The sequence below is a fragment of the Sceloporus occidentalis genome, unplaced genomic scaffold (assembly GCF_023333645.1).
Source record: "Sceloporus occidentalis isolate IW3139 unplaced genomic scaffold, rSceOcc1.0.p SCAF_1, whole genome shotgun sequence".
In the NCBI taxonomy this organism is placed as follows: Eukaryota; Metazoa; Chordata; class Lepidosauria; order Squamata; family Phrynosomatidae; genus Sceloporus; species Sceloporus occidentalis.
In genome coordinates, this window is record NW_028316981.1 from 71669465 (window position 1) to 71695323 (window position 25859).

At 41.6% G+C, this 25859-nt stretch overlaps 1 protein-coding gene across 3 annotated transcripts in view; it reads left to right on the forward strand.

The window, feature by feature from the left end:
- The window catches only part of DNAH1 (dynein axonemal heavy chain 1), a 230293-nt gene that overhangs the window by 97090 nt on the left and 107344 nt on the right, over window positions 1-25859 (forward strand). For all 3 annotated transcript variants that reach the window (XM_089524609.1, XM_089524619.1, XM_089524628.1), the window contains exons 29-36: window positions 1974-2162; window positions 5061-5166; window positions 6217-6330; window positions 13358-13507; window positions 14879-14965; window positions 20506-20692; window positions 24089-24180; window positions 24717-24871. In XM_089524609.1, the coding sequence (XP_089380735.1) occupies window positions 1974-2162; window positions 5061-5166; window positions 6217-6330; window positions 13358-13507; window positions 14879-14965; window positions 20506-20692; window positions 24089-24180; window positions 24717-24871 (1080 nt within the window). The remainder of the gene's footprint in view (window positions 1-1973; window positions 2163-5060; window positions 5167-6216; window positions 6331-13357; window positions 13508-14878; window positions 14966-20505; window positions 20693-24088; window positions 24181-24716; window positions 24872-25859) is intronic.

The window sequence follows — 25859 nt, forward strand, 5'->3', positions numbered from 1 at the left end:
CATTGTTCTTCTCTCCCTCTGGGGCCATGGTCATGGCAATTGGGCTGGAGGGAGCATGTGGACAGCTAGATTGGGTCAAATCCATTGCATATGCTGAATAGCCCAGGGAAAGGGGATAGCCTATTTTCAGAACCACCACAGCCACTTCATCATGGGCTGGTTACAGCTCAGCTGGTCTATGATGTGACATTGCACCAGGTTCGGCCCAGTGCACGTGGTTGCCATTGTGGCTGGTCCAGGGCCAGTTCAAGGCATAATGCTCCAGACTGGCCCTCTATTTAATGGCCATTATAGATGCACCCTTAGTCTTATTATTTTTTGTGTCTTGTATCTTACATTCCTAATGTTCCCCAGACAACTTTTGTTATTGCGTGGTTTAAAAGTAAAACAAATAAATAATCCCTTCAAGATCTGAACCAAGGGTCAAATCTACCACCTTTGTTGCTCAGGTATTATTAGCAACTGAGGTGTAGGGCATCTTGTCAGGAACAGGTTATAGGACTTAGGCATCCCTAAGATGATCAGTGAAATTCATTTTTCATTGTGTTCATGGCAGCAGTGACTTGGTTCTTTTGTGTGTTGTTGGAAAAGTAATCAGAAAACAAATTACACTGGAATTTTAATTTAAGTTGAATAGTATGCCAGTGGTAGTAAGCTGAGATCACAGTACAAGAAGGAGAGAGTCTAACAACAGGGTTGGAACTGAGGAAGGCAGGTACTGCAGGGGAGAGAAATTTGCAGGACTGAAAGATACTAAAAGCAGGAACAGGCAGTTAGGCAACAGGACTGCAACCTACTTACTGCCAGCCCCAAAGCGCCTGTAAACCTTTCACAGTGCACAGTAATAGCAATATGGTTCCACTTTAACCACCATGGAAGTATCATGTGGAATCCTGAGGTTTGTAGTTTGTTGAGATAGTATTGCTTTCTGGCCAAGAATTCTAAACACTAATTCTTAAAGTGTCAAATCCCAGAATTCATTCTGATATTGTCATGGCTATTAAAGTGGAATCAGACTGTGTAGTCTCAAAGAGTCCCCAGACACATTTATATAGAGTCAGTGGGAAAGTGGGAATGGAGTTGAGCATATAACTCAGTTCAACCTAGCTGATTTTGGCAATGGTTCAGCAGTATCTGCATACCTGTTGCTTTTGCCTAAGGCAAATACAGCAATTATTTGTGACAATATAAATTTTACATATATCTTATGAGAGCCCTATTTGAGGCATACCTTTAAAAAATGGTTTTGGTTTAATTAGATGAATGTAAACCAGCACTTAGATATGCTTCTTTAATTATGGCAATGTAGCTGTTATTTATATTCATGGAGGATAGATTGACACTTCTTGGACTGAACAAGGATATAACCATTCAGCTCTCTCTAATGGTAATGGAAGCAGATTAAGCAAATAGTCCTCTGTGGGTAATTTGGAATGATGGATATTCATCATTAAAGAGTATGGTTAAAGCACTTCTCAGAGAATAATAGTATAAGATCTGCATTGTAGTGCTTGATGTTGCACAGCATTATTGATTATTGGTGCTTTGACCCAGCTGGGGAGGAGATATTTAATTGATTTCTGATTTGCCATGGCAATTATTTTCAGAGGGCTTGTCAGCTGAATGTTGCTTGCCTGTTTTATATCTAACATCAGGTTCAAAAAGAATGTAAAGATTGGGCAGGGTAGTGAACCCTTCTTAAACCTTTTTTCTCAGTATGTCATTTACCTGTATTGAATTGAACTTTTGTTTACCACAGGTGGCCTGTTAGACGTGTTGCTCTCCACTAGTGGTATACTGTAACTTGAATAATTATATTCTATACTCCTGCATTCTATATTCTTATTATATTAACCCAGTGAGCTAATTAGTAATGCTGATGTGTGAAACATAAATGTTTTTGTGTAGTGGATTTGGCTGGGTGACTTGGGGATCACTTCTAATTTAAACAACAATCTGCTTCTTTGTGATAGATGTTACCTGACACTCACTGGAGCATTGCACTTGAAATTTGGAGGTGCTCCTGCAGGACCAGCTGGAACAGGCAAAACAGAGACAACTAAGGATTTGGGGAAAGCTTTAGCTATCCAGACGGTTGTATTTAATTGCTCTGATCAGCTTGATTTCATGGCAATGGGGAAATTCCTGAAAGGATTAGCCAGGTAAACTTAAACACAATGCTATATCTGAATGTGCTCTTGTTGGTGTGAATCATAGCATACAGTCAAAGGTAATGACTGGTCTGATAATCATAATGCCTGAATCAAGGTACTACTGTATCTCATGAAGCGCAGAGTAGGACTATGAAGGCTCAGAACAGTGTCTGATGATACTTTGTTTTAAGCTAAATTGTTTTCCTTGCATAGTCTATTAGCCAAGCCATAGAGAAATACATATTATCATATTTTATCCCAGAGTATGAAAATAACCACATTTCATTGACTAAAGTATAAAGTCATCTTTTGCACCAGGGCTTATTTACATATCTTGTCTGCCCCAAGAGGTCATGATGAAAAGCTCCACACAAAGGTTGGTGTAGTTTTGTGACCCATCTGTAACAGGCACTTCTAGGCATATTCCTCAAGTAAACCTAGATGCAGTATGACCTGACCCTGTTTCAGGTTGGTATGCAGCTGAGCTTTAAGATGAGAACTGCTTTGGTTATTCTGGTAGAAAACACCTTCCAACACATTTGTCTTCAATAATGCTTATTCAGGTGCCATCATAGTCAGCTATGTGAGGATCTGCCTGGAACAGAGATTCTTAGAGGTGGCATCTGTGGTAGTGATCTCTTGTCACAGTAGGAATTCACAGGCCTACTTGTGTGATGTTTTTAAACAGTTACTGGAAATGTTTTTGTCACACTGTCCTTGTCTAATTTGGTTTAGACATGCTGCTTCTGCCTCCCAGTATATATGTTAGTCCTATGAATTGTGTTATTTCATCAATTTTAATGCAATTTTACACTGTTTTGTTTTATGTTATTATAAGCCTCTTAAAGAAGTCATTATATGGTACAAATCTAAATCAGTGTAAGTAAATAAAGTAGAACTACTCATATTTTGCTTTTAGAAGGGAAAACCAAGAAGACTGTTTAAAGACATACACATGTGAGGGCCAAAACAGATGGCCCTAAAGGGGAAGCGTGAAGCTGCCCCTCTGAGCACTGGATCAGGGCCGCGGCAACTGCACGCCACAGGTGGCAAAATGTCTCTCCTTTCTGAGCCAGCAAAAGGGTGCCCTTTCCACTGCTGCTGCCACTTTACAGCGCTCCTGTGGTGTGCGCTGGAACTCTACAATGCTTCCCACCATCTGGTTGGGCAGGCAGCATGACGCCAGCTTGGGGGCGACATTGGGGCATATGTCATTGTGACTGGGTGGAGGATGGACTTCAGGTTGGCCAGGTGTCACAGGAGGGCGCGGCCGAGAGAAGAGGCGAGCTGCTGCATCCAGAAGGTGAGGCAACAGCGTGGGAAGAAGTGGAAGGCCGGTTGGAAGAATGGAGGGTTGAAGAAGGCTGGTGGGAGGACCAAGGGGAAAAGAGAAGGAGAGGAGGTGGAGCCAGAGAGTGAAGGTATAAAAGTGGAGGCACAGGTGGAGACAAGAAGAAGGAGGCATGGAGAGGAGGACATGGAAGGGGAAGCTAGGATAATGAGCCTAGGAAGGGCAGGGTGATGGGTTGCCTTACAGAGAGGGCATGGAAGACCCTGCGTGGGACCACATAAGGAAGTTTTGTTCAGGGAACCTCGCTTGGAAGGGGAACTGGACTATTGGCCTGACCAGACCAGGGCTGTTTTAGTGGAGGAAACTTGGAAGGAACCTGGTGGGATGTAAGAGGGAAGAAGTGGGAACACAGACCAGGACCAACTATTTTGGAGAAAGCTGATTGGGAGGAGGCGGAAAAGTGTTTCCAAGCAGCCATAAACCTGTGTAAGGAGGGAGGCAGTAAGTGTTAATTAGAATACTTATGTATTTAGTGCACTGAAGTTTGGCTTAGAGTAAAGTTGTTAAAGCATTCTCACATGGATGTGCATTTGGTTGGGACTGAATCATGGACCCTCATGGAGCCATGCCCATCCAGAGGGAGGGCGGCACACCCACAGTCTTCTAAATGCCATGCCCCCACACTGCCCCCGAGCCAGCGCTTACTGCTGGTCTGTTTCAGTCCTAAATCTGTATCACTATACAAAGGGATCTTGTAGCACTTTTGAGAGTGAAAAATTGGTAGCATAAGTTTTTGTAGATTCAGTCTACTGATGAAGTAGACTGAGTCTATGAAATCTTATGCTGCAAACTTCTCTCAGTCTTAAAGTGCTGCAAGATCCATTTGTATGCAATAAGACTATGTAAGACTTGACAACCAGGAAAAAAAATCTTTTAAAAAATCCTTATAATGGCCTTTTAAAAAGCTGTGCATGAAAAACAGGATTGGTTGCAAAACTGGCCTCATTAGTTGGCATCCAATTTACCTGACATTATGCACTTTTCTTAACTTAGGTCTGAGCACATTGTGACAACTTCATTTTGTCCTGTTTAAAGTGGAGACATAGTTGTTGCCCTAGGTCATGAAAAGCTTTTAATTTATTGTTATCACATGGTGTAGTTAATTGAATACATTTGATTGAATAATGGACCAATGATACTATGTTTTGTAGCTGATGAAGCTAAATAATTACTTTGCTGTAGCTATAAAGAGATTCTTAAAATATTTATTGTTGTGCTTCAAGGTTTGAGATTTGTCCTCTTAGTTTTACAACCTAAACCTGTAATACTATGGACACAAACCAAGTAGATAGCCTATGTTTGCTGTGCCTAGTATACATCTTACATGCATGGGTGTCTTTTCAATATGTCCTCCATTTGCAACAGGCTATGGATAATAGTAAGAAATATTTGGGATTGGAATATGTCCTCCACACAGGTGAACACAAGAAGTCCTAATAGTGGATGGAGAAGTCATTCCCTTTACTATCTCCATCGTTTCACATGACTTAAAGTTGACTGGATTGCAAGCAATTTTTGGATTTACTTTTCATATTGTCATCTTTTTATTTGCTCAGTTCTGGAGCCTGGGCTTGCTTTGATGAGTTTAACCGAATTGACATTGAAGTGTTGTCTGTAGTTGCCCAGCAGATCACAACAATTCAAAAAGCTCAGCAACAGAGGGTAAGTCCTGGGAGTGAATCTAAGAAGGCATGTCAGTTAAGAGAAAAAGCAGAACTTTTTGGTTTTTCCTTTGATTTCTCTTTACTTGGTTGTCAGCTAGAGTCAAACTGGATTCTGGTAGTTGTAGTTCAAAAAGCTCACCTTTCCAGGTTCTGTATAGAATTTTGACCACTATATAGGACTTTGACCTTTTCTGCTCCTATTGAAGGATCACAGAAAAGCTTCACTAGTGACAAAAACACAACAAAGGCATAGAACTGATTTGGAAACTACTGTTTGTATAGTGTTGCCGCTACTCACTATCCCAAGCTCCTATAATTAATTAAACAAAGTTGGAAGTTATCAAGACACTAATACCATTACTAACATTTGTTTTTACCAATGAGAGGTTTTAGTGACAGAAGGTTTGCTGAACTCTGCCAGAGACATGATAAACGCAAAAAATCAACCTGCTTTACTCTCTCAATGTGACAGTTATACAGTACTTGTTTTTGGCAAAGACTTGTGTTGCATATATGTCTTGGGGATTGATTCTAAGTAAGATTCTTTGAGCTGTGTTTATTGTTACAGTTCCACTGCATTTTAATAAATAGTCTTAAGTTGTTACCTATTAAGCTTTTCATAAAAGGATCAAAACTTTCCATGCTTGATTCATCACATAATCATTCAGTTGGTTGCTAGTTCATTAAAAACATGAAATTGCTAGAAGGATGTTTATAGCTGGAGAAATGGCATCTTCTTAATAATAAAATAGTTATTCAATCGAATCATAATAAAACAGGGATTTATCTAATTAGTGAAGAAAAGCCTGTTCCTGTAAGGGAAAAACCCTGCTGCATGTCAGTCTGGATTTCAAGGGTGTCTGGCCAAACTTAAAAATTAGTTACTGGATAGCTTGAGCTGGCCCTATAAAGCCATTTAATTGAATCCCTAGGAGATTAACGTCATCAGTTTTGATACAAAATTGATTTTGTTCCTTGTGGAATTGAAGATGCTTTTACTCAACCACAAATCATTCACTGAGAGTAACCATCTTTTTGATGTATTTAGGTGGATCGCTTCATGTTTGAAGGAGCCGAGATACCACTGGTCCCGTCTTGTGCAGTGTTCATAACAATGAACCCTGGCTATGCAGGACGCACTGAATTACCAGATAACTTAAAGGTATCTAAAGCCTGCAGGATGCTGCATTAATTCCATACATAGTAAAGAACTGTTTCTTTCTTACTTATAATGGTATAAAATGGATTCTTTTGTTGTTGTTTTATGCTTTCAAATCATTTTTGACTTAGGATTGCCTCAGGATTGCCATATCATGGGGTTTTCTTGACCATACTGTATATAGTTTACTATAAGTTGACCGTATGTATAAATTGAGGGCAGGTTTGGGGGCCAAAATTATGGATTTTGATATGACCCGAGGATAAGTCGAGGGTAAAACTTAAGGGAATGTAACAAAGGATTTAAAGAATGAAGGAAAGAAAAATAATGCCAAAGAATTTGCAAAATTCCTGCAGGCATAACTGTGCTCATGCTTAAAGTCTGGCTGGATGAGAGAATAGATGGGGGTCAGTGTTTCCATGACAGATTACACGCTTGTCTTTCACCGGGGGATAGTTCCTTTTTTAAATAAGAGTTAAAGTACAGTACTTACATTGACCCATGGATAAGCTGACCCAGGTTTTGGGGGTCAATTTTTAGACTAAAATTTCTAGACTTATACATGAGTATATACAGTACAGTATTTGTTCAGAGGGGATTTGCCTTTGCCTTTCTGTGAGGTTGAGAAAGTGTGGCTTAATTTGTCTACTGGTGTAACTGTAAAACAATCCCTGGACTCTATAATTTTTCTTCATGTGGGGAGCAAATAAATACAGTTCTTCATGGTCTCTGTGAATCACACAAATGGGTTATTCTGCACCTGTGCAGATAGCTTCAGAACCTTCTGGAATTGCTAGGGAAGACTTTTTGGCGGTAGCCTCACCCACTTGTATATACACAAAACAAAAGACAAACAAACAGCTTCATTTATATACTGCTTCATACCGAACTAACAGTGTCTAAACGGTTTACAACTGTAAGCTAATTTGCCCCAACCATCTGGGTACTCATTTTAGCAACCTTGAAAGGATGCAAACCTTGAGCTTTTTTGCTGGTATTGAACTTGCAACCTTATGGTTTTGAGCAAGTGGCTGCAGTACAGGCATTTAACCACTGTGCCACCAGGGCTCCTATACCCCTAGTGTTCCTGCTCTTTTCTCAGTTCCTTTCATCCGTCACGCTAACAACTTGAAGAAACTTCCCACTTGGACTCTCTCCACAATTCTTACTTGTATTGACCTTGGACTGTTGATTTTACTATTTTTCGGCCTTAGGAACTGAATTTTGTTGGTATATTCAGATCTTGTCTTCCATCTCAAACGGATGCTTCTGGTGCTGCTCAGCTCTCCCCGGGCTGCTCCTTCCATGTGGTCAAGGCCAACGTCACTTTGGTGTCCAAGGGTGAGATTCATGAGATTCCCCCTGAAACAGTTGACACCACATCCTTCTCAACTTGAACATTCTACCAGGCCATGGGAGAGACTCTCTGCCTCTCCTGAGGTTCTCTGTCATGGCGAGGAAGAGGAGGCCGACAGCCACGAATATACTGTTCCTTCCACTCCTGGACCTCCCCGGCTTCCACGCCATCAACCACCAGGAAGATTGAGAACCTACAGGATTACACCTTCCGAGGAATCCTGGTGGTCTGAACACCCACGGCCCAATTCCACTATTATTGAGGCTTCCCAGTTGCACTTTACACTGAAAACTTCCACTACCCCTACCAACAAAGAGGGATCTAAACTGGACAGGATGGCTAGAAAACTTGATGCAGCAGCCATTCTCAACATCAAAAAAGATGAGGACCTTCGCCCCATTTTGGACTTGCACCACTTGAACTTTTTTATTTCCTACAAGCACTTCCCAATGTTAACCCTTTATTCTATTCTTGTGTTATTACAGAAAAGAGACTGGTTTGCCACCCTCAATTCGAAGGATGCTTATTTTCACATAGGAATCCGGGAAGAGCCCTCCCTCCAGTTCATCTGGTGCTTTCCGGCCACAGAGGGAGAGATGCAGGCCCAGCTCCATCGGGCCTGGCCTGAACTAAGAAGAACCACCTTCCCTATAGTCCATCTGCCTTGGTCCAGGTCTCAGAGGGAGAGAAGAACTGCTGGACCTGATCCCTTCCCCACCACCATTCTCTTCTACTTTTGTGGTGTGTCTTTTTAGATTGTAAGCCTGAGGCCAGGGAACAATTGTAAGCCACTCTGAGAGCCTTTAGGGCTGAAGAGTGGGGTATAAATACCATAAATAAATAAATAAATAAATAAGATCATTGCAGATTCCTTGCCTTTTCTGTCAGCATCAAACTTTTTTGGTTCCGAGTCTTGCCTATCTATGTGTCATGGCCAGCCACAAGGAAGACTCGGAGGACTATGAGGAGGACTCGGCTCCTCAGGTACAGGAGGAACCTGAGGCTGTGCCAGGCTCCAGTTATGCCCTGCCAGGTCCCAGCTCTGCTCTCCCAGCCCCAGTGGATTTGGCTCAGCCAGACCCTAGGTCTGTGGGATGTTCTCCAGTGGAACCTGGGGCTCAGCAGCCCAGCCTTGACCCAGTAGAAGTTCCAGACTTGGGAGACATAGAACAGCAGAGCATTGAGATTCCTACCTTCAGCCAGAGAGATCAAAAAGGGTGTGCCTTCGGTGTTCCTAGAGGCTTGCTGAGAAATGCTTATTAGCTACTCAGCAGCTGTGATAAGATAGCTAGACATAAGACACCTGGCAGACACTGAGCTCTCTTGTCAAGAGTCTATTGGTTCTTTAGTGAATGCTTCTTGATCTGACTCCTGGTTTCCTAGACCTTTGACTGCCTTTGAATCCTTGACCTCAGACCGGACACCTTGACCAACCCTCTGGCATTCTTGACCTCGGACTGGTTGGTAGTATTGCTCTCTGTAATCCTGAATTTTCGACTGGCTAGTGGCTTATTCTATTGGACATCATTTGGCATTGTTGCTTGAGGAACTGCTTCTTGGCAGATGGTGTGGTTTCCTTTTACTAAGCAGGCTCATCGGCCGTGTGAGTATGTTTTGGCAGCATTCCCAGACACTATGGCTCCGAGGGGGGCTTCATGAAGTGCATAGCAGTAATGGCGGCTTACCTCCATCAACACAGAATTTCCATCTTCCCATACCTGGACAATTGGCTCTTCGTCGCACCATCACAACACACCTTTGTTCAACATGGTGATTTCATCCTAGCATTGCTACTTTCCCTCGGTCTCTTAGTCAACTAGACCAAATCCAGCTTGTCCCCATCCCAAAAGGTGTGTTTCATAGGTGCCATGTTGGACTCCATAAAAGCAAAAGCTTACCTACCTGAGGACAGGTTTGCTGCTCCTGCAAACATGGGTCAGGCTTCCTTTGTCTGACCAAAAAAGAATCACAACTCACACTGCTCAGGTGGCCCTTGGACACTTGGCTTCAACAACATATGTCACACCTTGGTCTTGACTTTGGTTCTGACCTTTTCAGTCTTGGTTTCTCTCAGTCTTCGATCCATGACAGACCGTCCCCTAAAATGGCTGACAGTACAGAGATCTGTTGCCAGAACTTTGCATTGGTGGCTGGACCGGTCAACGTATGTTCTGGAATGCCTTTCCTGCCACCTCAACCACAAATTACCCTAACCACAGATGCATCTATGGAAGGTTGGGACGACCACACTGAAGGGCTCATTGTGAAGGAAAAGTGGTCCTCGAAAGAAAAATGCCTTCACATCAAAGCCCCTGAGTTGCTTGCGGTCAACAAAGCTCTCAGATCCTTCTAATCCCTCATTCGGCACCAAACGGGCCTTCCGTTGATGGACAGTACCCCTGCCATGTACTGCCTTAACAAACAAGGAGGAACAAGATCTTGTACATTACTTGACCTCACCCTTCACATCTGAGACTGGTGCATAGAATGAGAAATCCTGCTCCAAGCTATTCTCCTACCCGGAGAGGACAAACTCAGAAGGTCATCAGATTCGTGCCACAAGTGGATGCCCAACCTACGGACTGTATTCCACCAATGGGGCGCTCCAGAGATCAATCTACTTGCATTACAGCTTAACCAACAGTGCCTACAGTTTTGTTCCAAATCATGGGCCAGGGACTCTCGAGGAGATGCCTTCCACTTCGAATGGTATGGGAAAATGTTGTACGCCTTCCCTCCCTTTCCACTAATCACCAAAGTCATGGCCAAGATGAGGACTGACCATTCAAATGCCATCCTCATCACTGTGGTGGCTGAGATGACCATGGTTTGCTCCACCCCTCTGCATGTCCCAGAGGTAATTCCTTTAACTGTTGGTCCGTCCCAACTTCCTCACCCTCCACAAGGGTCAGGTTCGACACCTGGAAATCAAAACTCTCCGCCTTGTGGCATGGAGAATCCATCCTTAGCCTCCCTACCTGTGCAGACAGTAATCCTCATGGCTCATGAGCCAGATGGCCTATTTCCTCAAATGGAACAAGTTTCAAGCCTTTTTGACCAAGAAGGGACTACTCTTCTCTCGGGTTGAAGTGCCTACTGTTTTGGAATTTCTCCTCTCACTAGATACTGCTGGACCTTCTCATTCTTCTTTGAAGTGTTACCTGGTGGCAATCTGTGCACACTTCCAGTTTGGTGGCTGTCCTTCCTTCTTTAAAGACTCTCTTGTTAAGAAGTGCCTCAAAGGGTTTAGCAACCTCCACCCTCCGTCCTTGATGCCAACACCAACGTGGAACCTTGAGCTGGTCCTTGTCTACCTATCAGGAAAGCCATGTGAACCTATGGCTACTACTGACATGAGACTCTTCACCTGGAAGACTGCCTTCCTAGTTGCAATCACCTTGGCCCGCCGTGCAAGTGACTTTTGTGCTCTCTGTGTTGACCACTCTTCTCTCCAGTTTCACAGAGACAAGGTTGTGCTGCAGCCTGACATCATCTTTTTACCTAAAATCATGTCTGCCTTCCATTTAAGTCAAGACATTGTACTGCCTATCTTGGCCCCAAACCCAACCACTGATACCAAGCTCTGTCTTCATGGCCTCAATGTCCGAAGGGCGCGCACTTTTTACATTTACAGAACTTCGAGTGTGAGGTAATCCATGAGCCTTTTCATTTGTTACTCAGATTTGAAGTTGGGATTCCCTGTTATGCCTCAACAATTCTCTAAGTGGGTATCTGCTACTATTCACTTGTGTTATGAATGATCAGGAAAGATTCCTCCTGCTCGAGTTCGAGCTCATTCCACTAGGCCGGTAGGAGCTTCTTCTGCCTTTCTCAGTAGTGTGCCCTTGTCTGTAAAGCTGCTGTCTGGTCCCAGCCATTGACTTTCATCTCACATTACAGACTGGACACCAGATCAAAACGAGACACAGATTTTGGGAGAGCAGTATTGCTTTCTGGTTTGCATTAATAATAATAATAATTAATAATTTGTTTTATTTATATACCGCTATTCCAAAGATCATAGCGGTGAACAGCAAGTAAGCTAATTAGCAAATAAGCTAATTTGCCCGCAACAGTCTGGGTACTCATTTTAGCGACCTCGGCAAGCCTGAGTCAAGCTTGGGCCCTTTTGCTGGTCTTGAACTCGCAACCTTGTGGTTTTGAGTGAATGGCTGCAGTACAGGCATTTAACCACTGCGCCACCAGGTTTGTTGGATTGCATGTCTTAAACTTACGCACTACAATACATGACACATACTCAAGTTATCATTTCATACCATTATTGACTGTTTAATAAATTCATGTTTGATTAAATGCACATACTTGCTGTCATGACACTCCCTCCTCTGTTTACCAAAACTTGTCAGTCTAACCCATTTGTGTGAATCACAGAGACCATGGAAAAGAAGAACAGGTTGCTTATCTGTAACTGTGGTTCTTCGAGTGGTCGTCTGTGAATTCACACAAATCTCACATATTCTTCCCTCTTGTCATATCCTGCTTGTAGTTCTTAATTAGAAACTGAGAAACAGAAAAAAGTAGGAACGTTAGGGCTATATATATTTTATATTTTCTGTGCAGATGCACATTTACCCATTTATGTGAATTCTCAGATGACCACTCAAAGAAAAACTGTTACAGGTAAGCAACCTGTCCATATGGGGGGTGGGGCTACCACCAAAAAAGTCTTCGCTAGCGATTCCCGAAGATTCCAAAGCTATCTGTGCAGGTGCAGAATAACCCATTTGTGTGAAGAAAGCTGTCCACATGGGTGGTAGGGCTAAGTTGTTAAGTCTTCCCTAGTGATTCCCAAAGATTCCAAAGCTATCTGTGCATGTGCAGAATAACCCATTTGTGTGAATTCACAAATGACCACTCGAAGAACCACAGTTACAGGTAAGCAACCTGTCCTCATCCCTCAACATTTGTGGCTTTGACACCTGTGGTTTTGATCATTCACAAGGTCAAGGCTGACATGTGTACTCCTGCTCCCTCTCCTCCCCCTTCTTGGGCTCTTTCCCTATGGAGGAAAAAAGCCCATGAGGGAGGGAGCAGCCAAGAAGGGTGTGCATGCCAACCCTGCCTTTTCCAGGCAGCTCTCCAGCCTGGAGAGGGGCATGGAGGGGCCGATCCTCCACACCCTTCCAAGACGGAAAGGCAGCTATGCTTGGGAAAGAGACGGTGATCCAGTTAAAGGGCCGGGAGGGCGGGGTAAGGAGCATGCACATTCCTGCTCCTCTTGCCCCACCCACCCTCCCCTTTAACTGGCTTCCTGAGGGTGGAAGTTACTTGGCTTTTTCCACATTCACAGGGGTCTTGTGCCCTTAACCCCCACAAATATGTGGGATGACTGTAATTCCAATTACAGGCATAGGGCATGAGCCATTAAAACCTGTTCCACCGGCCTCATGTCACCTGTCAAGACAACACAGGGCTTAAGCTTCGGTTTGGGTGCAGACTGTCTTCACTTGGGAAGGTCAGTTCCACACTGAATCTGGACCAAACTTTTGTTCCTCAGAAACCTCATACTTTTGAAAATTAACTGGGATACATGTGATTGCTTTTATATATTCTCTCCTCAGCATGTAGGCTTGTTTGATTTGTTTTAGGTAAGGAGCTTTAAAAAGTATGTGATAATTTTCTGCTTCATCTATATGAATGCATATCTTCCAGGCTCTCTTTCGTCCTGTGGCAATGATGGTTCCTGATTATTCTATGATTGCTGAAATTTCTCTGTATTCCTTTGGATTCAATGAAGCCAAAGTTCTGGCAAAGAAGATCACTACCACATTCAAGCTGTCTTCTGAACAACTCAGTTCCCAGGTCAGTATTTCTGACCGTCCAAACTTTCTAACACAGAAAGAATTTCTGCTGGTCAGTTAGGGTCCTTTTCACAACTCATAATTGTTAATTTTGATATTTTGAAACAACAGTAGTCTCTTCTTGCTTTGATTGCTACCTTAGCGGCTGTCTTTTTATCCATGTTATCCATGTTGATCCTCCTTGGCTCAGAATTTCATGCAGTCTTATAAATGCTATCATTTATGCCCTGGTTTTATTTATTTTAAGCTGTTACCAAGACATTTGCCCTATGAGAATACAGGGATGAACAGAAGGATTGCTGTAGTTGCTAAAACACCTTTTTGTAGCATTATTCTCTGCCATTCTATTCTCTGTCTATACCAGGGATCGGCAATCCCTGGCCCGCGGGCCGCCTCCTCCTCCTGGGCCTCTGCGGGCTCCTCCCAGGGCCCACGTGGCTCCAGGCCTCTCCTTCTGAGGCCCCCTCAGAGGCCGGGAAGGAGCCGGCAGAGCCACCTGCGCGGGTGTCCTCCTCCTCCTTCCCGCCCTCTGAGGCCCCTCAGAAGCCGGGAAGGAGCCGGCGAGGACGCCCGCGCGGGTGTCCCCCTCCTCCTTCCCGGCCTCTGAGGGCCTCGAGGCCCCTCAGAAGCCGGGAAGGAGCCCTTGATGTTCTCTGTGCAAAATCCCCTCTCAGCACCTTGTGCCTTTCTGGGTTGAGACAGTGTGCATGCTTTCTTCCTTTTTTTTTTTTTTTTTTAATTGCTTTGTAGTAGTTTCCATGCTTGAAACTATTATTATTATTATTATTATTATTATTATTATTATTATCATCATCATCACTCCGGGGGCGGAGCATGTGGCCCCGCCCCCAGAGGGTGGAAGCTCCACCCCCCAGCTTCGGCCCCCCAGTTGTCTGAGGGACAGCAACCCGGCCCCTGGCTCAAAAAGGTTGCCTACCCCTGATCTATACCTTTGATCCATTAGCATGGCATAGTGGTTTGAGTATGGACTGCAACTCGAAACCAGGATTCAATTTTCCACTAGACTATGAAACCCCCCAGGTGACCTTGGGCAAGTCACATGCTCTCAGCCTCGGGAAGGCAATGGCACACCTCTCAGAACAAATCTTGCCAAGAAAACCTCCTGATAGGGTCGCCTTACGGTTGCCATAAGTCAGAAACAACTTGAAGACACACAACAACCACTTTGATTGCAATAAAAATATTGGGTTAATTATAGAAGCATTCTTACTTCTTTTACTTACTTAGAAAGGCTGGGCTACATATGAAGTGGCAGGCTGTCAGAATTCCCTTTTCTTACCCAATTCATAAGCTAGTTTCCATTCTGTCATTTCTATTTCTGCTGTTGACATTTCCAATACTTCTGCTTCAGGATCACTACGACTTTGGAATGAGAGCTGTGAAGACTGTGATTTCAGCTGCTGGCAATCTCAAAAGAGAAAATCCAACAATGAATGAGGCAAGTCATGACAGTCTCACATGAAAGGACTCCATATGGAGTGGTGCATTGTCACTAGGATATCTGTTTCCACGTCATAAAAAATGACCAGGGAAAGAATACTATAGTACTTCTGTTTTCTTTCTGGCTGAGCAGTATGTGTATATGTTAGGTATGTATTTAATATATATCCCATCTTTCTCCCTGTGTGGGAACTGACATGGCTCATAATGTAGATAAAAACAAAATGAAGCTAAAAATCAACCATTATTATGAAAAAATGTATGAAAACAATTAAACAAGTTATCATATTAAAAACAGCACTGCTTTAAAATAGTTTAAGAACTTTTCAAACATAACAATTAAAAGATCTTTAAAATATCCTCTTCCAGCAACTAATTAATGGCCAAAAGCCTGTCTAAATGAAAATATCCTTTGCTTACTGATGAACACAGATGGGGCATGCCTCGGTCGCTAGGAGAGGAAATGCCATGGCTTGGGGGTAGTTATCGAGAAGGCCTGCATCCTCCCAGAACACAATTCACTTTCCATTTTCATTTCGTATCTATGTACAAATTTCCTTCTCTCTCTCTCTCTCTCTCTCTCTCTCTCTTTTTTTTCTTTTGAAGGTCTGGCTTGGTTATCAACAAATACAACTAAATCAAACATAGTAGTACAAATAAACCTGCTCAATTTTACTATCTTGAAGAGACAGTTTTAAAAATATTTTAATGGCATGGTAACAATTTTCTGTTACCTAACAAAATCAGTCAAGAAAAGTACTTAGATTAGAACAAAAGCAGATTTGGAGTTTTTACTCATTTGTTATGCAGAATTCTAATTTCTTCCCTCCAAATTGTGGTTTCTTTCTGGGAGTAGTGTTTTAAACATGGAATGACTTTTTTATTGCAAGAAAAATAAAATGACATTAAAACAAAATCTAAACAAGGGAAGTGAAAATAGAGAAAGGTGTATGTTAAAGATGGGATAAGTTCTCATCTGTATTTTTATTCACATTTGTTAGCAGGGAAGTGCTGTTGAAACCAGTGGATTTTACATCTACAAGTTGTAAAAGAGTGTTGTTGTTTTTTTAAATCTTTCTTCTTTTGAACTACAAGTTCTTATCTGTTGTTCCATGCTGCATATCAGCTACAATGGGCCCTTGGTATCCATTGGGGTTTGGTTCCAGCCCCTACGGCAATGGATAGCACAGTCCATGGATGCTCAAGTCCCATTAAATACAATCACATAGTATAAAATGGGATCCTTCATATAAAATGGCAAAAATCAAGGTTTGCTTTTTGGAATTTATGTATTTTAAAGCTGTGGATGCTTGAATCCATGGATGAAATATCAATGAATGTGGACAGCTAACTGTAAATTGAGCTCCTAAATAAAACACGTAAACTAAACCAAGCAAACTAGACTTTGTCAGTATTTATATTCAATAAAGCCATCATTCCTTGTTACCACTTAATGTTGATATTGAGCCAGTGTGGTGTAGTGGTTTGAGAATTGGATTATGACTCTGCAGACCAGAGTTTAGATCCATGCTCAGCCATGGAAACCCACTGCATGACCTATGACAAGTCACAATCTCTCAGCCTCAGAGGAAGGCAAAGGCAAACCCCCTCTGAACAAATCTTGCCAAGAAAACCCCATGATATGTTCACATAAGTCAGAAATGACTTGACGACACACAATAACAGCAATGCCAAAACTAACCTTTTATGTTTTGTTTTATTCAACATTTCATGTATTATACGTACTTGTGAAGCTTATTTGGCTAATCCTATTTCTTTAAAAATTACTCTTCACTGTTGATAACTTTCACTGAATTCCCCTCTCCCTGTACACTTTTAAAAATCACATTAACTAAAGATGACTGAAATAAGACCATACTATATAATTGAAAAGAACTGGTAGCATTTGACTTCAAGCATGAAAAGCTACGGATGGCTTTTAAAGACATGAGAGTATCACTACATCTGATAGTCCCGATGAAAAATCTGTACTTAGGACAAAAACAAACTACTGTTAGAATAGAATTTGCAGAAATTGAATGGTCCCCAATTGGCAAAGGGGTCAAGGCAAGGCTATATTCTATCATCCAATTTGTTCAACTTGTAAGCAGAAATTTTCATATGAAGAGCAGATTTTGAATCCAGAAAAGGATGAGTGAAGACAGGAGGAAAGAATCTAAGATATGCGAATGACACCATACTACTACCAGAAAACTTTGAAGACTTGGAACAATTATTGAGGAAAGTCAAAGAAGAAAGTTCCAAGGCAGGCTTAATACGGAACATAAAGAAGACAAAAATAATAACAGAGGAACTGCATAAATTCAACCTAAGCAATGAGGAAATCAAAATAGTTAAAGATTTCCCATACCTTGGATCAAACATTGAACAGAACAGAGACTGCAGTTAAGAAATCAGAAGAAGACTAGGAATGGGAATGGCTGCTATGAACGAACTAGAATGATCCTAAAGACTCTACTGTTTTATAGTCCTTGTTTTAAAGTTATTTTAATGACATGGTGTTAATTTTATACATTCTTCTCTTTTTGTTTTTAGACTGTACGCCGTAGGCAGGCTTTTATCTGTATTTTGACTATTTACTTTGTACAGCTCTGTGTAAACCAATGGTGATTTATAAATAATAATAATAATAATAATAATAATAATAATAATAATAGTATTCAAGAAATATTTAATACTAAAATGAACTTAGAACCTGAACTTTTTCTTCTCAATATGGTTGTTAGCCAAGAAGTTAGAAAATGGCTCAAACAAGTATTGTACCTGCTCACCACAGCTAGAATGTCAATAGCTCAGTACTGGCATACGGAGGAAACGCCAACAATTGACATGTGGTTACAAAAATCCTTTGTTATAATTGAAATAGACAAAATTACCATGGACTTACGAGACAATGTTAATGTGGAGAAGCAAACATGGGAACCGTTTCTGAAGTATTGTAAAAAGAGATGGGGCCTCATTTAAGAGGGAATAGGCCTCCTATATGAACAATGGGTTGTAAGGTCTCAAGGATAACTTTCTCTTCTTTTATTATAGACTGTTAAGAGTTTTGAAAAGATAAAGCATGGTTTTTGTTTATTAAGCAGAAAATATATAATTTAACGAAGTAAGTTACGTTTAGGCTACTATGACTAATAGAGGTTTGTGAGTAGGTAGTGCTATTAACAAGATATCAGTCATCTCAAAGCTGCTATGTAAGGGGTGGGGGGTGGGGGGAAATTAGTAATGAAGAGACAGACTAAGTATGATGTTAATAGGATGTAAATATTTAAGATTATATTTGGGCGTATAATTTCAATAAAGATAATAATAATGATAATAATAATAATAATAATAATAATAATAATAATAATAATAATAGCTATTCAACTGAACGCTAAAGTGAGAATCATCCAAGCCATTGTATTCCCCATCACTGTCCAAATGTGGGAACTGGACAGTGAAAATAGTGGACAAGAAGAAAATCAATTCATTTGAGATGTGGTGCTGGAGAAGAGTGCTGAGGATATTGTGGACAGCCAAAAAGACAAACAGACGGGTCCTAGAACATATCAAGCCTGAAATCTCCCTGGAAGCCAATGATCAAATTGGGGCTGTTATGCTTTGGGCACAAGAAGGCGTAACTAATTAGAAATGACAATAATTCTAGGAAAGGTAAAGGTAAGTAGAAAGAGAGGAAGACTGTATACTAGATGGATAGACTCAATTGGGGAGGTCATAGGTCTGAATTTGCAGTACATAGGCAGGGCTGTGGAGAACAGAGAGGCCTGGAGATGTCTCATCCACATGGTTGCCATAAGTCAGGTCAACTTGTGGACAGTTAACAACAAAATACAAAAAATAGCTTTTCTGTAGAATAATCAACACTTTAAAAAATAATAGTTTTGCCATTGAGGGCCAATATGATAATTGTCTAGAGTGACCAAGTAAAAATAATCAGGATGTAGTGAGGTGGGGGAGGATGAGGAAAGGGTTGATCGGGGTGAGATGAGGAACGAGGAAGAGGAGGTCCCGGGGGAGGCGGGGGAGGCAGAGTTGAAAGGTGAGGGAGAGTTGAGCACGGGGTGGAAGGGAAGACGCGGAAGAGTTGGTTGAGGAGAGGCGGTCAGAAGAGGGAGAGAAAGGTGACTAGAAGCCCGAGGAGAGAGGGTCAGCCTGTCTCTTTGGAAGGTCACTACAGGCTGTTGCGAATGGGTCCTCACGTGGAGGTGAAGTTACGGGACCCCAAAGAAGAGGGGGACTTCAGGTATCCCCGAGAAGGCGAGTGGAGGGCGAAGGAAGGCGGCACCTTAGAGAAGGAGTGGTGAGACCCAAAGGGAGAAAAGTGGGAGCAAGGCCCGGTCCCTACGGAGTGGGACAAGTCTGAAAGGGAACCTCAAGAAAAGTGCTTTGCTCCGAGGGTTGAACAAGCCACGGACAAGCCCTGAGAAAGGACCGGCGGTCAGAGTGTTTTTGTTTGTGTTGGGATATTGGGAGAGGGAGTCTGTTCTGTTCCTGTTAAAACTAGGGCGGGATACAAACCGCCGCTTTGCGGCGCTTCCCCGCCGCCGTCGCCGTTTGCTCCGCGCGGGAGCTGCAGCAGCCAAACCGCGCGGCTCCCGCGCAGAGCAAAAAAGAAGCTCCAAAATGGAGCTTCTTTTGGAGTCGCGTTTGCGACGTAGCGAGGCGCCAGGGGCGCACTCACTACGTCACAAAGGACGCGACACGTCTGGACGCTATGCGTCCAGTACGTAAAGATGGCGGCGCCCATGTGGAAGGGGCGCCGCCATCTTGTACGTATAGGATATGTACTAGGGTTAGGGGGGTGCGGAAGCACCGCTCCTTCCTAACCCTAGTACGTATCCTATACGTACTATATGGCGGTTTGTATCCCGCCAATATAAACTTTAACTGCATACACTTCCAGAGTTTGCAAGTTTGTTTCCCACGTGGCTCAGTTTGGAGGATGTCCAGTCAAAATGCAGGCGGGAGCATAGGCCCCGCCCACACAGGCATTAGTTGTTCTTAACTGTAATTATTTCCCGGGCATAGTACAAAGTGTTGGTTATTACCTTTAAAGCCCTATGTGGTTTGTATCAAGATTAACTACAGGATCGCCTTCTCCTATACAACCTGTCCTTTACACTCAGGTCTTCTGGGAAATGTTTGCTTCAACCAGCCAGGGTTAGACTGGGAATGGTTTCCCAGAGTATTTTTTGTCTTCTTCTCCCACATTGTGGAATGACTTGCCAGAAGAGATACAAAAGCTGGAAACACTGACGGCATTTAAAACAGCATTAAACACATATCTCTTCCAGGAGGCCTATCCAATCAATTTTAAATCATGACTTTTTAATCTGTATATGAACTCTTATGAGGGTGTTTTAATGATTTTATAGTATTGTATTTTAACTGCTGGTTTGTGTGTTTTTAGTTGTGTTTTGTAATTTAATATGCTGTACATCCCCTCAAGCCTTGAGGAGAGGTGGAAAAGAAATAAAATTATTTGTTGTTATTCTTATGATTGATTGATTGCAGGAACTGATTTGCCTAAGGGCCATTAAGGATGTCAATGTTCCTAAGTTCCTGCAGGATGATCTCAAGCTTTTCAATGGTATAATTTCTGACCTGTTTCCCATGATCAAAGAGGAGCCTATTGACTATGGCATCCTAGAAGAAGCAATACACAGATGCAGCCTCAAAGACAACTTGAAGGATGTGGATGGTGAGTGAAAAAAGAAGAAACCCTCTCTGTAATTGTTTTTATTGTTTTATTGTACAGTGGACCCTTGTTATACGCTCGGGTTTGGTTCCAAGATCCCCCGTGTATAACAAAATCTGTGTATGCTCAAGTCCCGTTAAATATAATGACATAGCAAAATGGTGTCCCTAATAAAAAATGGAACTTCAAGGTAAATTTATACTTTTTTGGAACATTTTCAAACCGTGTATGCTTGAATCCGTGTATAAAAAATCCGTGTATAAGAAGGACCGACTGTATTATTATTTTTTTTAAAGTCATGCTTGCTGGATATTGAAAAATATGTCTTTCCCTGGAGGACCTTGGAAATTTGTCATTACAGCAGCAAGTTACAACTCGACCTTCAGAGTGTGAGGAAAGATCATGTCAAGTGTCTGGCTGGGAGTCATCTGGGAACTTTGTACTTTGCCTAGAGTACTGTGGAAGAAATCCAAGATATAAACACTGTGCTAAAACAACAGTGCAGTTCACTATAGGTCTACTCAAGTCCATCTCAATTCAGTGGATCTTAAGAAAGTGTAGGATTACAGCCTCAGCTTTTAAGATTAAAAAATACAATCCTTCCTTCTCTGGATCTTAAGAAAGTGTAGCATTACAGCCTCATCTTTTTAGATAAAAAAAACAATCCTTCCTTCTATGGACATCCCTTTTAATTGGATACTGTGATGGTCCAGGGACTCCAGAGCCTTCCCTATTGGAAAAAAATAGTGTAAAACATAAGTTACAGCAGTTACAGAAGCTGTATATATCTCAAAGGAAAAGTAGTGAAAATCAAAAACAAATTTTCATTTTGTTTCTCAGATTGTATTTGGTATCCTTTTGTATTGGGAGTACTCATGGATTCAGCTTTGAACCTGGAGGCCCAGGTCTCTGCAATGACCAGGAGTGCTTTTGCACATTTAAAACATGTGTGCCAACTGCGCCTGTTCCCTGAAACGCCAGACCTGGCCACAGTGGTATATGCCTTGATTACATCCTGTTTGGACTACTGTAATGTACTCTACTTGGGACTGCCTTTGAAGAGTTTGGAAATGTTAGCTGGTTTAAAGAGCTGCAAGCAGGCTGCTAACGGGCAGGTTATAGAGATCATACAATGCCCCTGTTGAAACAGCTCCACTGGCTGCCAGTTTGTTTCCGAGCACAATTCAAAGTGCTGGTGATGACCTTTAAAGCTCTATATGGCTCAGGTCCAGGACATTTGGCAGACCATGTCTCCCTCTATGAGATCCTCAGGGGAAGCCCTTCTCTTTATCCCACCCCCATCACAAGCATGGTTGGTGGGGACATAAGAGAGGGCCTTTTCTGTACCTGCCCCTAGACTCTGGAACTCCCTTGCCAGGGAGGCCAGAATGGCCCCTTGATGGCCTTCGGGCGACAGACTAAAACATTCCTTTGCAAATAGGCATTCAAAACAGAAAACTTTCACAGAACGCCCTGGGGTGCTATATTGTTTTAATGTATTTTAGACATTTTTATCTTCTTTTTTTATTTCATTGTGGTAGTTTACTATTATTTTAATGTAATATTTTTGTATCTTTTTAATTGTATTGTTTTAAATGTTATAAGCCGCCCTGAGTCCCAATCCTGGGAGAAGGGTGGGATATAAATAAATAATAACTAAATCTGGATTCTTTTTATAGTAGCAGTTGGGCAAATATTGAGCACTTGAACATTATTTATTTATTTATACCCCACTCTTCAGCCAAAAGGCTATCAGAGCGGCTTACAAATTGTTAATTAGACATTTTCTTGCCCTCAAGCTTACGATCTAAAAAGACAAGACACAAAAGGAGAAGGGAATGGTAGTGGAGAAGGGGGAAAGTTTTGCAGATCTTCTCTTCCTAGGAGGCCTGGACTATGGCAGATGGACTGGAGGGAGTGCCCTTCTTCTTACTCTGATTAAGCCCGATGGGCCAAATATTTGCTATGCATATCTACATGAGAGAGCATGTTAATGTAGCATACATTAACAAAACAATACGATGAACTATAAAGTGGCTAAAACATTAGGTGAGAGTAATAATTTTAGTGATTTCAAAAATCAGGTCCTGTAAAGGGGTAGGTAGTTTGCATATCCAGGGGTATATGTAGCCCTTGGCTTAAGTTCAGAAATCCTTTTCTGGTGTTTCATTCCATCTTCCAGGAAGAGTGATTTGTCTCTTGTATGGCAGTCCATTTGGCCAGCAGGAAGGCAGAAGAAAGAGGGGTGTGGAAGAAAAGATCTGGTTTGGAATTGCCCATTTACAGGCATGCTTTCCCTTACAACATTTTCCTCCTAAGTGCTCCCAAGTCACCTTCTGTAGGATCTAAAAGACATCAGCCAATATAAAGGTTTCCATCACTAGATATTGAAAAGAAAGCGAAACTGGCACCAAACATATTTCCACAGAGAGAGAATTCAAAAACTGCACTGCTGTCACTTACACATATGTGTGTATACTGTATGTTCCCATGATTCCAAAATGTGCAGTAGCACCAAACGTACTGTGACATAGTAACCTAGTAGGCTAAGTTATTGCTATACAAACAAAACAAAATCAATCATTATACCAAACCATCATCTGAAGAATGTCCCAGCAGAATTTACTGACATGTAAGAAACATATTTGCACTACTAAACATAATCAACTGAGAACCAGAAAAAATATGGGCAGAACTCAAGGACATAATTTAGGAAGGATGCAGAAAAACACTACCTGTGATCAAAAGGAAAGAGAACAACAATGGATAACAGACAAAATGTTTCAAGTAGTAAAGGAAAGAAGAGAAGCAAAAGAAAAGGGAGATAGGAACAAAACCAGGACCATGAATGCAACTGTACAATGGCTAGTTTGCAAGGATAAAGACAACTGTTACAATGATCAAGAGAGACCTCTTCCATGAGATCCAGGAAATCAAAGGGAAATTCAAATCAATGCTGTATGACAATAATAAGAATATACTACAAGATCAAGAAAAAATAAAGAGACGTTGGATGCAATACACAGAAGAGTTATATAAAAGAGATGAAAAAAATGAATGCCACATGGACCAAAGAACCATATGAAAATGAACCCAAAATTCAAAGCAGAGCAGTGGAGGATAGGGGGTCCTTGTAGATGTCTCATCCACAGGATCACCATGAGTTGGGGTCACCTCGAGGGCTGTTAACAACAAGAAGTAGGCTAAGTTACCATCTTTGTCTGGATATCTAAAGAACAAACTCTTCTTTTCTTCCATGTTGCTTATGGTCTGTGGACCATAAGCACCAACTTCAGTAGATGCACAAATCATTCCACTAACAGTTGATGTTTGAAAACACAGATTTGCAAGCAATGAAATCAACTGTAAGGCATTCAATTCTAAATATTTTTCCTCTAGGATTTGTGACAAAGTGTATCCAGCTGTATGAAACTACTGTGGTACGACATGGCCTCATGCTAGTGGGGCCCACAGGCTCTGGAAAAACTAAGGTAAGGGTTGCAGAAGATATATTGTGATGCTCTCACCAACAGAGGAACTGAAAAGAGCAGAGATTTTCCTGAGCACTAACACCCATAGTGTGAACATTTCTGGCTTTTTTTTTTTTTTTTTTTTTTTTTTTTGCTTAATCTAATGGGGTTAGAGATTCTTTTTCTGCTAAATTCATTTCTTGTAAACTGTACTGGCAGTCTGCATAGTAGAGCTTTAAAGTAAGACCAGGAGATTTAAAATTGATTCACTGAACTTATGCGTACTGTGGAAGAGTCTCATTAAGGTTGGTGTAGATGACTTTGAGCTTCCACAGCTTTAGTAGGATTTCTGCAATGTGATGTTTCCCATTTCTGTTTCTGTGATCAGTGCTTCTGTTTTATAATCCTGTTTTCTTAATAATGCCAAACCCGTGAGTAAAGACTTTTGTTACTGCTTTGTAGTCTTCATTATAGTAGATTCATTATGAGTTTGGATTGGCTTTGTCTTCCATCTGAAAATACTAGATGTTTGATTCTCTTGCACTGTTTTTCTTTAGTGTTATAAAGTTTTGGCTGCTGCAATGACATCTTTGAAAGGTCAGCCTTCAGTCAGCGGTGGAAATTATGAAGCAGTCAATTATTATATATTAAATCCCAAATCTATTACAATGGGCCAACTGTATGGAGAATTTGACTTGTTAACTCATGAATGGTAAAATAAAATTTCCTTTTTTCTGTTCTTCTTCCTTTTCTAGGAGTAAAAACTCTGCATAAGCTACAACTGTAGAAAGTCCATGAGGGTCTTAATGATAAGATATAAGGGTATGAACAAGCCACAGTTAAGCACTGTGGTTATTCATCTCCCTTCCATATCCATTGGACTTTAAGTTTGAAAGTTTAATTTTGGATAGGGCATGTCCTCTCTTTTGAGTGTTGAATATTGGGTTTCTGATTATGAGCTTACATGGTTTAGTGGTTTGAGCATTGGACAACGACTGTGGAGACCAGATTTCAATTTTCTGCTCGGCCATGGAAACCCACTGGGTGACCTTGGATGAGTCACACACTCTCAGCCCCAGAAAGCCACGTGATAGGGTTGCCTTAAAGTCACCATAAGTTGGAAATGATTTGAGGCACATGACAACACAATGTAAACATAAAACAGATGGTATGTACTGAAATCTAACAAAAACTGAGCACCAAATATTGATTTGCTGTTGCAAATGTATCTCATTCATTATTCCATGGGCCATTATTTTTATTCCTGCTTTGAGTAGTGCTGCTCTACTTGAAAAGCCAGCATGGTGCTTGATTTGAATGTTGGATATGACTCTAGAGACCAAAGTTTGAATCCTGCTCAGTCATGGGAAACCACTGGATGAGCTTGAGCCAGTCTTAGTCTCTCAACATCAGAGAGAGGTAAAGAACAAATTTTGCCAAGAAACCCCCATGGCCTTGGGGTCACTATAAGTCAAAATTAACTTGAAGGCACACAACAACAACAACAAACTCTGCTTAAGAAATGCAGAATAATCTTTGACCATTGTACCTTGGTGATCTCACAACACTCTGAATTAAAGTGTTTTGCCCAGTGGACTTTTCATGAAATCTGTGAATAGTTTCTATGAATCACTACAGTCATGGCTCCCTTCTCAGAAGTGAAATAATAAAAAGTCCATAAAACTATAGAAGAACTCCTG